Raw genomic sequence first — 12,901 nt, 5'->3', positions numbered from 1 at the left:
GGGGATGTTCCCATGCAGGATCACTGTATCGGTATTTCCTTGTTTGAGATAATTTACCTTGTTGGTCAGGAAGAGAAGGTTCGTGGGTTCGCCTAACTAACAAAAGTGATTTTTTTTCCATGGTGGTGGTAGTGACAATTTTTAAGAGGGGAAACACCATCCCTCTTTGTGTGGTTGGAATCGGAATCATACATCGATTCGTGGGAGGAAAATTCGCATCCCTTCTCTGACTTAAATTTTTGTCGCAAACTAACAACCGGTAATGGAGGAGAGGAAGGAAGTTCATACCTTTTGAAGGAGTAAAACTCTCGCGGCGGCTGCAATCCATATCGTAAGTTCTCCCATAATTATGATCGGCATAGTACTTCGACCCATGGAAACTTTGATGATCGGGCAGCGGCGGTGACTCCCTTCTACTTCTCCTACGATACTCCATGACAATTAAAAAAAAAAAAAATCCCCACAGTGAATAGTGTTTGGTGAATAGTAGTAACCCACGATGAACAATGTTTCCTTTTAAAAAAAATCTCAAAAATCAATTGCCTCTTGATACCAAATTTGATGTATCTTGTTGGCGGAAACTTCAACAATGGATGAACATCAATAAGATTTAATAAATCAAACACCTAAATCTAGGGTTTAAACCTTCAAACATGAAGAATAATTCACAAAGAATTAATAATCAATAATAATCCTCTAACAATGAAGGCCTAAATGTCTTTATATAAGAAAACAACTACTAAATCTAATTGGAAACCAAATAGGAAATCATCCTAAATCCTAATCCTAATTCAATTAGGAGACCAAATAAAATATAAACTATTAATTATTAATTAATACATGCTCATGCATCACAACTCCTTCGAAGTTAACTTCTTCATGTGGTATTTGAGCCCTATTTAAAACAGTCATTAGGATTGATAGCTACTATAAAAAACACAATTGCACAAGAGTGATTTTGGACACACCCATAAAAACATTCTCGTACCCCATAACTAACTAAAATTTTTTGTCGTACCCCAATAACCACCTCAATCCAATAATATCTCCCAAATTAATTTAGGGTATTTTCAATAGGGAAAAAAAACAAAAACACGTCATTTTTTTTTCCCGCAATCTTCTTCTTCCCCATTTGTCAAAATTCGATTTTATTTTCCTTCATCCTCATTAGGTTGGTATTCATTCCCATTACTTTGGTATGATTGATTCAAATTAAAAGTGGGTACTTGCATGTTTATTACTGAGAGAAATGTTGCTAAAGAAGAAGTTATTGGATAAGAAATCAATATCATTTTTTTAATAGAAAAAGAAGAACATGTTCTTGTTCTTTTCCAATTACAAGTGAAAAACTTAGAATATCTACGGTTAAGTATTGGGTTCTTAATATATTCTAATAAATGAATTGTTTTTGTCTTGGGTACGCCTAATAAAAAAAAATATGAACTTAAATGTGTCTAAAATATATTATTTATTTATTTTAAAATTGGGGTATGTGAGTGTTTTTATGGGTGTGTCCAAGATCACCCATGTTTTAATGGATTATGGGAATTATATAATAGTTTTTTAAATTTTTTACCAAACAATTTTTTTTATATACAAAGTCGATGGGACTCATAATTGATTATGTGTCATAAAATAAATTATCATAATGGTTGTCAAATGGCCCTGTGTCTTTAAGGAGGAGAAGGCTTAAAAATGTATTGTGTGTCCCTACTTTCTACTGTAATATTCTAGTTAATCAAGGATAATTTGGTAATTTCTTTTAGTAGTAGAGAATGTTTTTTTTTTTTTTTCCGATAATAAATATTTACAAGTATGCGAACCGTGCTATACATCGGTATTTTTTCAAGTCCTTAAACCTGTCACTCTAACATCTCTCTGATAATATGATACTAATTCAGTAAAGTGAGAGTGTTTCTTGTAAATTATTTTAAAAGGAGAGAGCTAATTAGAATAATTAAGAGATGTGGTTTTAAAATATTACAAATAGAAAGATTAGAAATACCGGTTGAAAAATGTGCCTCCTAGAGACCCGGCTATCATATAGGCTGTGTTTGGTTCACAGATTTTTCTTTCACATGGAAATCACAATATCATAATCTAAATACCTTAAATCCTTTTTCCTGAATTTTACTTTCTAATTGTTTGGTTTGGACTAGAAAATATTTTCTTTGAGACACCATCTGCAAAGCACTGGATCATACCCTCTGTATCGTTCTAAAACAACATTGAAACCCTTCGACATCTCTTTCTTGCAAAATGGAACGTTAATGGCTGGAAGATTACTTATACATACATCGATTAAAATGGGTTTGAAAATTTGAGATTATCTCGAGGTGAAATTAATGGATTTGTAGATTGTGTCGGTCGTTCTCCATGTTTTTTGGTAAAGTTTATAAACCTTGGTCGGGACAACAGAGGAAGAAAACGACTTCCTCTTTTTTCAAAATGATGTTGTTTTCCCTATTTGACAGGTACCCAAGAATCTGTTTTCTATTTTGCAACTTTCTATAATTCACCAAACGGATCTAAGATTTTAAATTTCAGAAAAACCTTTTCTTTTCTCACATTTTCCACGAACCAAACGTAGCCACAGTGTAGAAATTACGTTCAATATCGATGTGTGCTGGCTTCCTACAATGCTAGGCCAAATGTACAGTACCACGCATTTTTATATGAACTAGTATTATATAACACGGACAAATAGGTGGGGGGAAAATGATGTCATTTGTTTGTATGTGCAGTGCAATTGTGTATTCAATGTCTCCTCTCCTCTTGCTCTTAGACTTCTACCTTCTAGCATTCAACTAAAGTAGGGCTAGATTATTTTCCAACAGATGACGATTATGCTACATTTATGTTTTATAATAAATCTGGAACGGTGATAATGGATATCTGATATCCGACAAAGTTTAAATCATTAGTCGAAAAGAGATAATGGATATCTGGTATGCAGCTCTAAACAAAAGATAGACATATGCGCTTTCCTGAGTAGCACCAAAACAAACTAAATTCCATACTATTTGTAAGTAGCTAAGTAAAGTTGCTCTTGACGTCAGTATCTAATGAATGTTAAATAAAAGTATAAGCTAGATGCCAAACAGGAATTAAGAAGGGTAAGTATGAGGCCTCGGGTAAGTATAGTACTTAAGCAAGAACGATTGTAAGCAACCCATTGAAAGAGTTGCATCATCATTTCATCCTATATATATCAGGCTAAAAATCACAGAGCCAAATGACAAAGCCAAATCTGAGTATCAGACTTGAAATTTTCGAAATTTATTAGAAATTACAGGAATTCAGACGAAATTGATGACTAGGCATTAAAAATGCTCATTTTCCATAGTTGACTCAACGAAGCAGAGATGTAAGTAGACTATAGAGGAGATAAAAGGTTCAGCAAAGCTGTAGAATCTGCAAATTGATTGCCATGGAATCAAGAGAGGCAGTGAGTTTTGGAAGTTCACTGATTGTACCTTCAGTTCAGGAACTGGCTAAAGAGCAGATAGATGTGGTCCCACCTAGGTACATACGTCCTGATCAGGACCATCCAGTTTTACTTGACCCCACTTTTCTTCCCACTGTCCCAGTCATCGACATGAAGATATTACTGGCTCATGATTCAGTAGAATCTATGCACCCTGAATTGGAAAAGCTGCACTATGCTTGCAAACACTGGGGTTTCTTCCAGGTATATATGGCTCTGTTACATTTTTTTCTGAGTGATGAGAGATAATTAATCTTAATTCAAGCATGCAATCTTCCTTATGTAGGTAGTCAACCATGGAGTTGGTTCTATATTGATTGAGAAAATTAAGTCTGAAATTCAAGACTTCTTCAAACTTCCTTATGATGAGAAAAAGAAGCTTTGGCAGCAACCAGGGGATCATGAGGGATTTGGACAACTTTTTGTTACATCAGAAGAGCAAAAACTTGATTGGTCAGACATGTTTTATATCACCACCCTTCCAAACAGTCTAAGACAGCCTAGTCTGTTTGCAAAGATCCCTCGCCCATTGAGGTAGTTCCTTAAAAACTGTATCTTTGTTGTAGTTGTCTAACATGAAAGACATGAAATGGCTTCAAGATCATCTAGCAATGGAAGGAAAAAAAAATATTGATATAAGTGTCTCAGTGATGTTGCTTGCCCTAGTAATAAAATGGTTTAAAAACAACTCTGCTCTACATTTGCTTGCCACTGACGTTCATGTTTTGCTAGATATCCTATTATTGTCTTCGTAAATTATTATGAGCTGCTTGTTTTAACTCACATTCATCTTAATTTGGGTTCAGAGAGACCTTGGAAGCTTACTCTCTAGAACTGAGAACTCTTGCCAGAACTATCTTGGGAAAAATGGCTGAAGCGCTACAGATGGATACTGAGGAGATGAAAGAGTTGTTCAGTGATGGCGTACAATCAATGAGGTTAAATTACTATCCTCTATGTCCTCAGCCAGAACAGGTCATAGGCTTTACTCCTCACTCTGATGCCGATGCTCTGACAATTCTCCTTCAACTTAATGAGACAGAGGGACTAGAGATCAGGAAAGATGGAAAATGGATTCCGGTGAAACCAGTGCCAAATGCTTTTGTAGTGAATATTGGAGACATCATGGAGGTAATACCATAATAGTGCTTACTCGCCTTAATGGTTTTACAGAACCACTTGTATATACCCTGTGCCCTTATGGATACTCCAGAAAGTAACTGACTATTTAAAATGCAAGAGGACTTACTCTAGGGACTTTTGTGCATTGTTTTGGCAGATAGTGAGCAATGGTGTGTATCACAGCATTGAGCACAGGGCAATAGTAAACTCAGTGAAAGAGAGGCTTTCAGTTGCAACGTTCTATAGCACTAAGCTGGATGCTGAGCTAGGCCCTGCACCAAGCCTTATCACTGCAAATAATCCTGCATCGTTTAGAACAGTTGCAGTGGAGAAATACTTCAAGGAATTCTTCGCGAGAAAACTTAATGGCAAATCTTACCTAGATTTCATGAGAATAGAAAATGTTGAAAGCTAAACAAGCTAAGTGATGCTTCATGCATTGGCTATACGCCTATACCACTACTTCACAGATGCAAGTTGTAAGTCTCATACAGTCTGTTGTATCTTATATTAATCTGCAATTGGTGTAATATTTGTTTGATTGCCTAGTTTGTACAAACGATATATGTTCCTTTTGTGCCATTAAATTGACTTCTTTGCTCTCCTTTGCTTTTGTCTTCTCTCTCCCTCTCTGTGTTCTTCTTTTCTTTTTATTCTTTTCGGTTAGAATTCCTTCCTGTTTAGTGGTTGATGTCACAAGATTCATTATACGTATCTCAACAACTCTGTATATATACAACGAGAAAAGTTCCACTTGAAATCCCATTTTCAGCGAAAAAGATATCAATATAATTATAAGCTGAAAAAAAAAATCATTTAAGGAAATTAGGGAATAAAAAAATTGAAATAATTGTCTTATTGAAATTGAATTGAAAATACATATGATACAATCAATAAAGAAAATAAAGAATTCTTTATGTTCAAAAGAATACTAAAATAAATTAACAAATTGAGAGCCAACGGTCCTCTAAAAGTGCCTTCAGCGTTTGCATTCAACAGGGAGACCCTCAGGGAAGCGTTTCAAATCGGAGCAGTAATTATATATCATATGATACTTCTGTGCCCATCTGATTCTTTTACGGCCATTGGCATCCAGACCTCGAGGCTGTGATGCGTCATCTGACAAAGAATTTGTGTTGCTACAAGAAGAAGAACCAGAAGACCAAGTACAAGCATTGGCATTGAAGTTCCTATAGAAGGCTCTGAATGGAGCTTTGGACCAATCAGTTTTTACAAACCCGCCTCTAGTCGCCCAGTCATCGGCATTCCATAAGCTTGAATAAATTCTCATAGGTTGTTTCTTAGGGAATGGAACACCTAGTGATTCTTGATTCTTAAATTCTCTGATAGGGATGTTATCCACCAAGAAGCTGAAAGCATAGGAAAACAAAATGCAATTAGAAATCTTTACACAAGATTCAGTTAGAAATTCAATCCACTGTCTAATGAATTATATATTTCTAATGATTAACCTTGAATAAGATTGATGGGATTTGAGAAAGGGATGCTTACATAATGCTTTGTGCATTCCAAATGATAGAATATGTGTGAAAGTTTTTGGTGGGATCAAACCACAGATGAAACTGCTGCTCCCTATTTCCTTTCCCTTGTGAAAACACATTGGTATGGAGTGTGTATGGATCTCCAGTAAGGTTCCCCAAGAACTCAAAGTCGATTTCATCGTGTGTTGGGCCTTGAGATGATAACTGCAATATAGAAATCAAGATTTAGCTATCACAAATTAAGCACCCTATGAATCATATTGCGCAATTATGTAATACTCTGCTTGATCGAGAAGTTATACACTTACGTAGTATGCTGTTACTGTGCCAGCAGAGTTGCCAGCAACAAGCTTGAGCTGCATATCGATCCTTCCAAATAAATATTCATTCTTTGATTGGAAACCAGAACCAGATACCTTGTCTAATGACAATGACAAAAGTTGTCCCCTGTTTGTAATCTTAGCACGTTGACCACCCCAAGTGAGATCGAAATCTTTATAGAAGTCACCAGCATAAGCATCCATTAACTGGCTAATTACTAATGAGAACAAAAGTAGTACTGAAACCTTATTGGAGCTTGAAGAAGACATTTTAGAATAATGTACTTTGTGTAAGAGAGAGTGAAAGGAGAGATACTTGATTGATGGAGAATGACTGCATGTGTGATGCTTTATATAAGAAAGTTCAAATGTAAGAGGGAAGTATCCATGAAGGCAGGTAGCAGATTGGTTAGAGTCTGTGAAACGCGTTACTGCAAGGCATCAAGTAGTAGAGGTTTTGTGAAGCTGGCATGAGTTAGCAGCTCTTTGCAAGCTGGCCTTTCTTGTCTCCGCGTTGGTAGTTTTGCTTTTTTGCATGGTTTGGTTTATGATAAATAGATTTTGACGTTCACTATTTAAAAAGTCGAAAATCCTTCCAACTCAAAGTATACTTGGAGAGCCATGAGTCGATGCGACGAGTTTGGGAGTACCCAAAGTTCACTACCCAATTTAAATATCTAAACAGTATAACGTAAATATTCAATAGCATGCTCTATGACTACTATGACTACTATCCAGAAACATCAGGGGTGTACAACCAAAAACCAGCAAAGAACTCTAGTTTAAAGGTTTTCTATGTCCAAACCTTCAAATTACGCATCACGTGTGGTTGGTTATCATCTTATATGAAGAACATCAAATTCGAATTAATTTGTGTAATCAAACACGTATCAGTGGTTATTGTTGCCGGGAGATGTATTACAAATACTTCGTTATACAACTAGATATGATCTACATGAATCAACATTTATGATTTACATCTTTACCACAGACATCCATCATACTAGCATCGTTCACTTTTTAATTAATTTTGTCCAGTCTTGCTATAAACTTTTTTTTCTACCCCCAGTTGCTTTTTTTCCTCAAAGCAATTTGTTTCTTGACACTTCCCTGCAAACCACCATACACAACTTTTGTTAAGATATACAGCTAACGTACAGCCAAAGATTACTTTTTCTGCATTTCTTTTCTCAAATTTCCAAGAGGCCCAACGTTTTTGTCATCCTCCTGTTTTCGACATCTACATTTGCTAGTATTCAAATTTACACCACATCTGAGACAAAGACCTTTACATTTCGAGTTGCATACCGCATTGATGGTGATTTCCACATGAACCATGTCACGAATGTTCTTTGAGATATCTATCTCATTTACTTCAGCTGGAAAGTACAGCCTATCATCCAAATCAATCAGAACATCATCATCTTCATCTTCATCCTCCCCAGTACCATTATAGGTATTCTTTTTGCTTTCTCCAAAGATGACCCCCATATTAATCACATCTCCTTCTTCTATAGCTTCTTCAGTGAGTAAGAGTGTGAAGTTCGAAAAAACACACTCAGCGGCAGGTTCACCACACCTTCCACACAACATATAGATGAAGGGAAAAATTAGTCCCAACATATGAATATGATCACACAAGTCTCTTACTTGCAAATATTAGTGCGTAAGTGCAACAATAACCATACAGATGCATTTGCTATCATATAAACTGTATACGACTCCATAAAAGATCCTTTCATGGGTGTGCTTTTCATTTTGGTAACTGCAACTTATTTATCTTATTGTGCGAAAAATACATACAGCAGAATGATCGCTAAATAAAAGACAAGACACAGTATTAGGGGGTATAACTGTATAAGACACAATTCAGATGTATCACCACGAGCCATTTGAGACAAAGGCTCGAACACATTCTGACGTGTGACCCTTGTTGAGTTCCACCACATGATCAGCAGCTTGCTCAGAGGCCATTTTGGCAAACTCATCTGCCACAAAGTTGGTCTCCCTATTGTAACGGAGGTAATTCTTAATTTTCCGACAAAACAAACTTCCACAATTCTAAGGAGAGATGAAGAATCACCATTAGTTATCTCCAATATCACTTCATCCCAACCTACAGAAGATTGTCAATGATGCATCACACTAGCACAAAAAAACACAAAATTATTCTGAAATGTTGCCACTGCACTCTTGGCGGTCCACCACCACCACCTCTAAAAGAGCTGAGTCTGATGAAAGTAGGGTGCCTAAATTTAGCCCTACATATCTCCCATATCAGTTTTTTGCAACATTTGCGCTCACCATTTGAACTCCAAACCAACAAACATTTCTCCTGCAAATTCTCGTCCATAATATTATATTGTTTCTCCCTGAAGGAATTCCAATCCACCCATTTTCCTTCCTAAATCAGTGAAGTGAAATTACCTTCACTCTGCTCCTTAACCTGAGTACTCACTGAACCTATTGAAAGGTTCTTTTACTCCACCTGAATCAATTGTATGAACTAAGGTTGTGTTTGATAGCCCTATTTGCCATGGCAAATCGTGGCGAATGCAAAAAATCATCAATTTGTTGTTGTTTGATAGTTGATACATTTTCAACCCGGTGGCAAATTTTCTTATGATTTGCCACATTCTTTTATTTGCCACCAAAATGCTAGCAAAATTTACATTGGGGGGAGCTAAGCAAATTTTGCCACACCAAAAAAACACATGAATTTGCCACAACAACAACAAAAAAGCCCGATAACATCTCTCCAACCTACCTTCGTCTCTCCTTCGAAAGAGAACCAGAGAACTGCAATTTTTCTAAGAAGAGGAAACCATTTCATCTCCTTAACAGGTTCATTTCTCTATCTCCTTCTCTCTTTCATCTCCCCTTCTATTTTTCTCTATTAGGTTTAGGCTAGGGTTAGGTGTCAAAACGAATTGTATTTGCATTTACATTTTTGTTGGGGGAGATATCTCCAATTTGGTGATTAAGTTTGAAACCTTCAAGAACAAATAGTTACAAATCGAAGTCAGAAAAGGTAAGACCATTATTCCATTCATATAACAACACCTTTCATTGATTTAACAAAATAATTGACACAATAAATGAAATTCAATTGAATACCGGTACAAGATAAAAAAAAAGAAATACAAAAACAATTGGTAGACGAATCAAAGAGATGAATAAACAGGTTTAAGCACATTGAAATCCAGTTGGGGCCTTCTTTCCACAAGTGCTAAGAAGCAAGCTGAGTGAGAGTGGGACATTATTTTTTTATGTTTTGTTTGTCAAATTCCTTTTATTAACAACTCAAATGGAGGAGGAGGTTCAACATTGACTGATTACAGATTTCATATTGTTAAGGTTAGCTTTATTTGATTGTTGAAATTCGGGTTTAACATGTGTTCTTGAATTTTTAATTGGATCATCTTAAGCAACAGCTTAAGCAACAATGTTTTGCATACTTTCTTTAAGAATCATTTCTTGGACTCTACAGTTGTCAGGAACTTGTGAGAATTATTGAAAGGATTATTGTTCATGATTGGTATTGATAGATGAGGTTTTATATTAGATGCACATGGTTGAATTCACCTTACCCAGGTCTTGTGTATTTAATTTCTCTTTGCTTACTAAGGTTTAGTTGATTTTAATATATATGCAATCCTCCCACATTTTAGACCTTGTCTGGTTTAAGACGTTTCTTTTGGATTTTTGCTACTATGGCTAATCAGGTACTCAATCTCATAAGTCCATTTTAAAGTGTTACTTTGCCAAGAAAAAATTGTCTTCTTGGTTTATATTCTTGCATATAGATAATATGCCTTGTGTATGCTTTGATGCTGCTTTTAATAGGGATAGCGGAGATGCAGCTGGAGGAGCAGTCCTAAGATACAAACAAGGACATCTTTTGGGAGCAGCGTATAGAAGATATCAGGCAAAAGATGCATAAGTTGTGGCTATTTTGGTAACAAGGCTGGATATGGAGCAAGTGGAATTTAGAGGAGATAACAAACAGGCTATTGAAGCTCTGACGGATTCAAGTAGCACTTTTAGTTGGAGCCTTCTGCTAATTAGAGATTTCATTTTAGAAAAATGTTCATGAAGTATTTGTAATTTTGTATGGGTAAACAGGTCCTTAAATGTTGTAGCTCGTGATCTGGCACTATGGGGATTTTCACAGTATTGGAGGACCATTACCAGATCATTTTAGTGATTGTAATGAACTGGTTGATTGTGTTTAATATATATGTGTGTGTGTGTGGAGATTTAGTGGGAAAAAAAAAGTTGTTCTGAAATTTGTGTTTGTATCAAGTGTGTTACATACTTACATGTGGTTTGATCGCTTTAAAAATTCTAGGACTCTCTTTCTTTTCTCTTTGTGCTTTCATTATTGAACTCTGGAGTGGAAATCTCAACTACACTGATGCTAAAGTGGCACTACATCAACTAGCTGAAACACCCTCGTTGAACAAAGCGTGTCCCCTATCCCCCTCCCCGTATGGATAACTTTCTGTAGAGATGGACGAGGAGTGATTCAAGGGTAGCATTGGAACTGCTATGTACGCTTTTGTTTACCACCATTGCGGGGGGTGGGGGATGTACGCAATTGATTAAATACATTGTATTTTGTGGTAGCCTAAGAAAACTGAGACAGTTGAGACTTGAATCTTAAATATTTTAAAAGCACAAAAAATGAAAAATTTGCCGCAAATTTTGACAATCAAACAGCAACAAATGGTTGCAAATGATATTTGCCACAGTATCATCAAACAGTGGTGAATTTAATTTTGCCACAAATTATTTGCAATTGTCACATGGCAATTTTGCCATTGGCAAAATGGTGACAAAATTTAGCTCCTATCAAACAAAGCCTAACCCTTGCTAGATATCAGCGCAGGCGAGCATACAACTGACCAGTGCCTAGCACCAAGTCTCTCCAGGTGTGCTAGCACTTAGAATCAGGCCTGATAATATCCTAAATCTATCGATTCTTAATTGTGATAGGTCATACCAATTTATATCACAATAAAGTCTCCGCAATCCCAGTCACATTAAACACGAAAACAACTTATTCATCGCCTAAGAAGTAGGTATACTTGCAGAAGCCTACGCACCATGTGCAACTAAAGATCCTCACAGTAGGCACCACTTAGCAGTTCTAGCCTTCTAGGATCACCAGCACCTATGTGAATCTAACAAATGCCTAGTGCACTAGATAATAACCCAACTCTAGCTCATTATTTTTTCACCCCACAATTTTATCCTATAGAAACAACTTGGCAACATAGTGTGCAGACATTGAAACTTTTTTGCTACTTGGACAAAATAATTTTATCCCACAACTAATTATCCTAACTAATATGTACAAAAAAAAAAAAAAAAAAAGAGGGCGAAGAAAAAAACATACCGATTACAACCAAGAGAGAGAACAGTTTTAACAATCCCATCAAGTCTCAACTTCCCCTTCTTCCTACAAACATCCACAGACACCAAAACAGGCGTACCCATCTTAAATTCCTTAACCCCCTTCGTCACCCTCAAACCCATTGTCGAAGCCCGAGATTTCGACACTTGTGTCGACAATTTGCCTAATCCTAATCTCTCTAAAGTAGTACAATACTCTAAATGCGTTACTGTAGCATTTCTTTTATAAACAATTGCTCCTTCCCATGGTGAATTATCATTTGTTTCTTCTTCAAAGTCGTAATTGAATGCAATTTTGGGTGGTTCTGAAGTGTTGGGGTTATTAGGGTTTACGTTGCATTTGAAATTTAGGAGTTTTGGAAATTTGGTCATTTGTAGGGGTAGGAATGGGAATGGGAATTTTTTGGGATTAGTGAGGGTAGTTTTGGGAATTGAGGAGTTGGGGTGGAAGTTGGAGAAAGTGGTGGTGGAAGGTTGTGTGGAGAAGATAAGAGACATTTTTGGTGGGAAATGCAATTTTCTCAACTGACCACATATGGATGAGATACTGGTTTGGGCTTTGGTGATGGTTGGATTGGGCTTTTCTATTCGATTTGGTTACATATATCTCCACTATCTTTCCCAATATCGAGTAGGCAATTTAAGATGATCTAGGCTACCACGAGGATATCCCTATAGGGATGAGTGTTCCGAGACCGTTGGATCGAGAGGCAATTTATATGGGTTTGTTTTTATTTTTAGGACCGTTGGATTTATGAGGATATCCTCGGGGTAGACGAACTCATTTAAGATCTCCTTATTTATTTAATTTAGAAAAGAATAAGCACCACTTTTATTAATATAATTTGAACAAGTTCTTTTTGTATTACTAATTTAGAAACACCTATCTAATGTCACTTAAATTAAATAATTACCCCCATATCCCACATTGAAATTAAAACAAACCCTATTTTATTATTGATAATTTAAAATAACCTCCCTAATATCACTTAAATAACATAATTATCTCTCATTTTATTTAAAAAAAAATAAATAGATGAGTCTCTCCTATA

At 36.1% G+C, this 12,901-nt stretch overlaps 3 protein-coding genes and 1 long non-coding RNA gene across 5 annotated transcripts; 2 read left to right on the top strand and 2 right to left on the bottom strand.

Annotated features, from left to right (window-relative positions):
- The first annotated feature begins 3,114 nt into the window (after nucleotides 1–3,114).
- LOC147518958 (protein SRG1-like) lies at nucleotides 3,115–5,214 on the top strand. Its single transcript, XM_086590636.1, has 4 exons — nucleotides 3,115–3,691; nucleotides 3,774–4,021; nucleotides 4,294–4,618; nucleotides 4,767–5,214. The coding sequence occupies exons 1-4, from the start codon at nucleotides 3,431–3,433 to the stop codon at nucleotides 5,022–5,024; spliced, it is 1,092 nt and encodes a 363-aa protein (XP_086446762.1). The 5' UTR covers nucleotides 3,115–3,430; the 3' UTR covers nucleotides 5,025–5,214.
- Nucleotides 5,215–5,442: 228 nt separating this feature from the next.
- LOC147518957 (xyloglucan endotransglucosylase/hydrolase 2-like) lies at nucleotides 5,443–6,840 on the bottom strand. The gene is made up of 3 exons (XM_086590639.1): nucleotides 6,420–6,840; nucleotides 6,122–6,315; nucleotides 5,443–5,979 (listed from the first exon to the last, which is right to left on the bottom strand). The coding sequence occupies exons 1-3, from the start codon at nucleotides 6,699–6,701 to the stop codon at nucleotides 5,589–5,591; spliced, it is 867 nt and encodes a 288-aa protein (XP_086446765.1). The 5' UTR covers nucleotides 6,702–6,840; the 3' UTR covers nucleotides 5,443–5,588.
- Nucleotides 6,841–7,272: 432 nt separating this feature from the next.
- On the bottom strand, nucleotides 7,273–12,388 carry LOC147518955 (BTB/POZ domain protein, putative (DUF177)). Of its 2 annotated transcripts, XM_086590638.1 has the most exons (3): nucleotides 11,833–12,385; nucleotides 7,740–8,010; nucleotides 7,273–7,541 (listed from the first exon to the last, which is right to left on the bottom strand). In XM_086590638.1, the coding sequence occupies exons 1-3, from the start codon at nucleotides 12,345–12,347 to the stop codon at nucleotides 7,491–7,493; spliced, it is 837 nt and encodes a 278-aa protein (XP_086446764.1). In that variant the 5' UTR covers nucleotides 12,348–12,385; the 3' UTR covers nucleotides 7,273–7,490. The 2 variants fall into 2 exon arrangements, with proteins under 2 accessions (XP_086446764.1, XP_086446763.1); XM_086590637.1 differs by having other exon boundaries at nucleotides 7,273–8,010; nucleotides 11,833–12,388.
- LOC147518956 (uncharacterized) lies at nucleotides 8,010–11,368 on the top strand. The gene is made up of 2 exons (XR_015211936.1): nucleotides 8,010–10,156; nucleotides 10,278–11,368. It is a non-coding gene; the product is annotated as an uncharacterized LOC147518956 (long non-coding RNA).
- Nucleotides 12,389–12,901: the final 513 nt, after the last annotated feature.

The sequence above is a fragment of the Coptis chinensis genome, chromosome 2, assembly GCF_015680905.1.
Source record: "Coptis chinensis isolate HL-2020 chromosome 2, ASM1568090v1, whole genome shotgun sequence".
NCBI lineage: Eukaryota > Viridiplantae > Streptophyta > Magnoliopsida > Ranunculales > Ranunculaceae > Coptis > Coptis chinensis.
The sequence above is the reverse complement of the archived record's forward strand: the minus strand, read 5'-3'. Positions and strand labels throughout refer to the sequence as shown.

Bases quoted from the DNA above. Each gene is read 5' to 3' on its own strand.
- LOC147518957 (XM_086590639.1), bottom strand. From the start codon at position 6,701: ATGTCTTCTTCAAGCTCCAATAAGGTTTCAGTACTACTTTTGTTCTCA. The intron at 6,316-6,419 runs GTAAGTGTATAA...TCTATATTGCAG, and splicing joins GCACAGTAACAGCATACTAC to TTATCATCTCAAGGCCCAAC. The intron at 5,980-6,121 runs GTAAGCATCCCT...CTATGCTTTCAG, and splicing joins TGGAATGCACAAAGCATTAT to CTTCTTGGTGGATAACATCC.
- LOC147518958 (XM_086590636.1), top strand. From the start codon at position 3,431: ATGGAATCAAGAGAGGCAGTGAGTTTTGGAAGTTCACTGATTGTACCT. The intron at 3,692-3,773 runs GTATATATGGCT...TTCCTTATGTAG, and splicing joins AACACTGGGGTTTCTTCCAG to GTAGTCAACCATGGAGTTGG. The intron at 4,619-4,766 runs GTAATACCATAA...TTGTTTTGGCAG, and splicing joins ATATTGGAGACATCATGGAG to ATAGTGAGCAATGGTGTGTA.
- LOC147518955 (XM_086590637.1), bottom strand. From the start codon at position 12,347: ATGTCTCTTATCTTCTCCACACAACCTTCCACCACCACTTTCTCCAAC. The intron at 8,011-11,832 runs GTATGTTTTTTT...GTTGTGTGGAAG, and splicing joins CTCTCTCTTGGTTGTAATCG to GTGTGGTGAACCTGCCGCTG.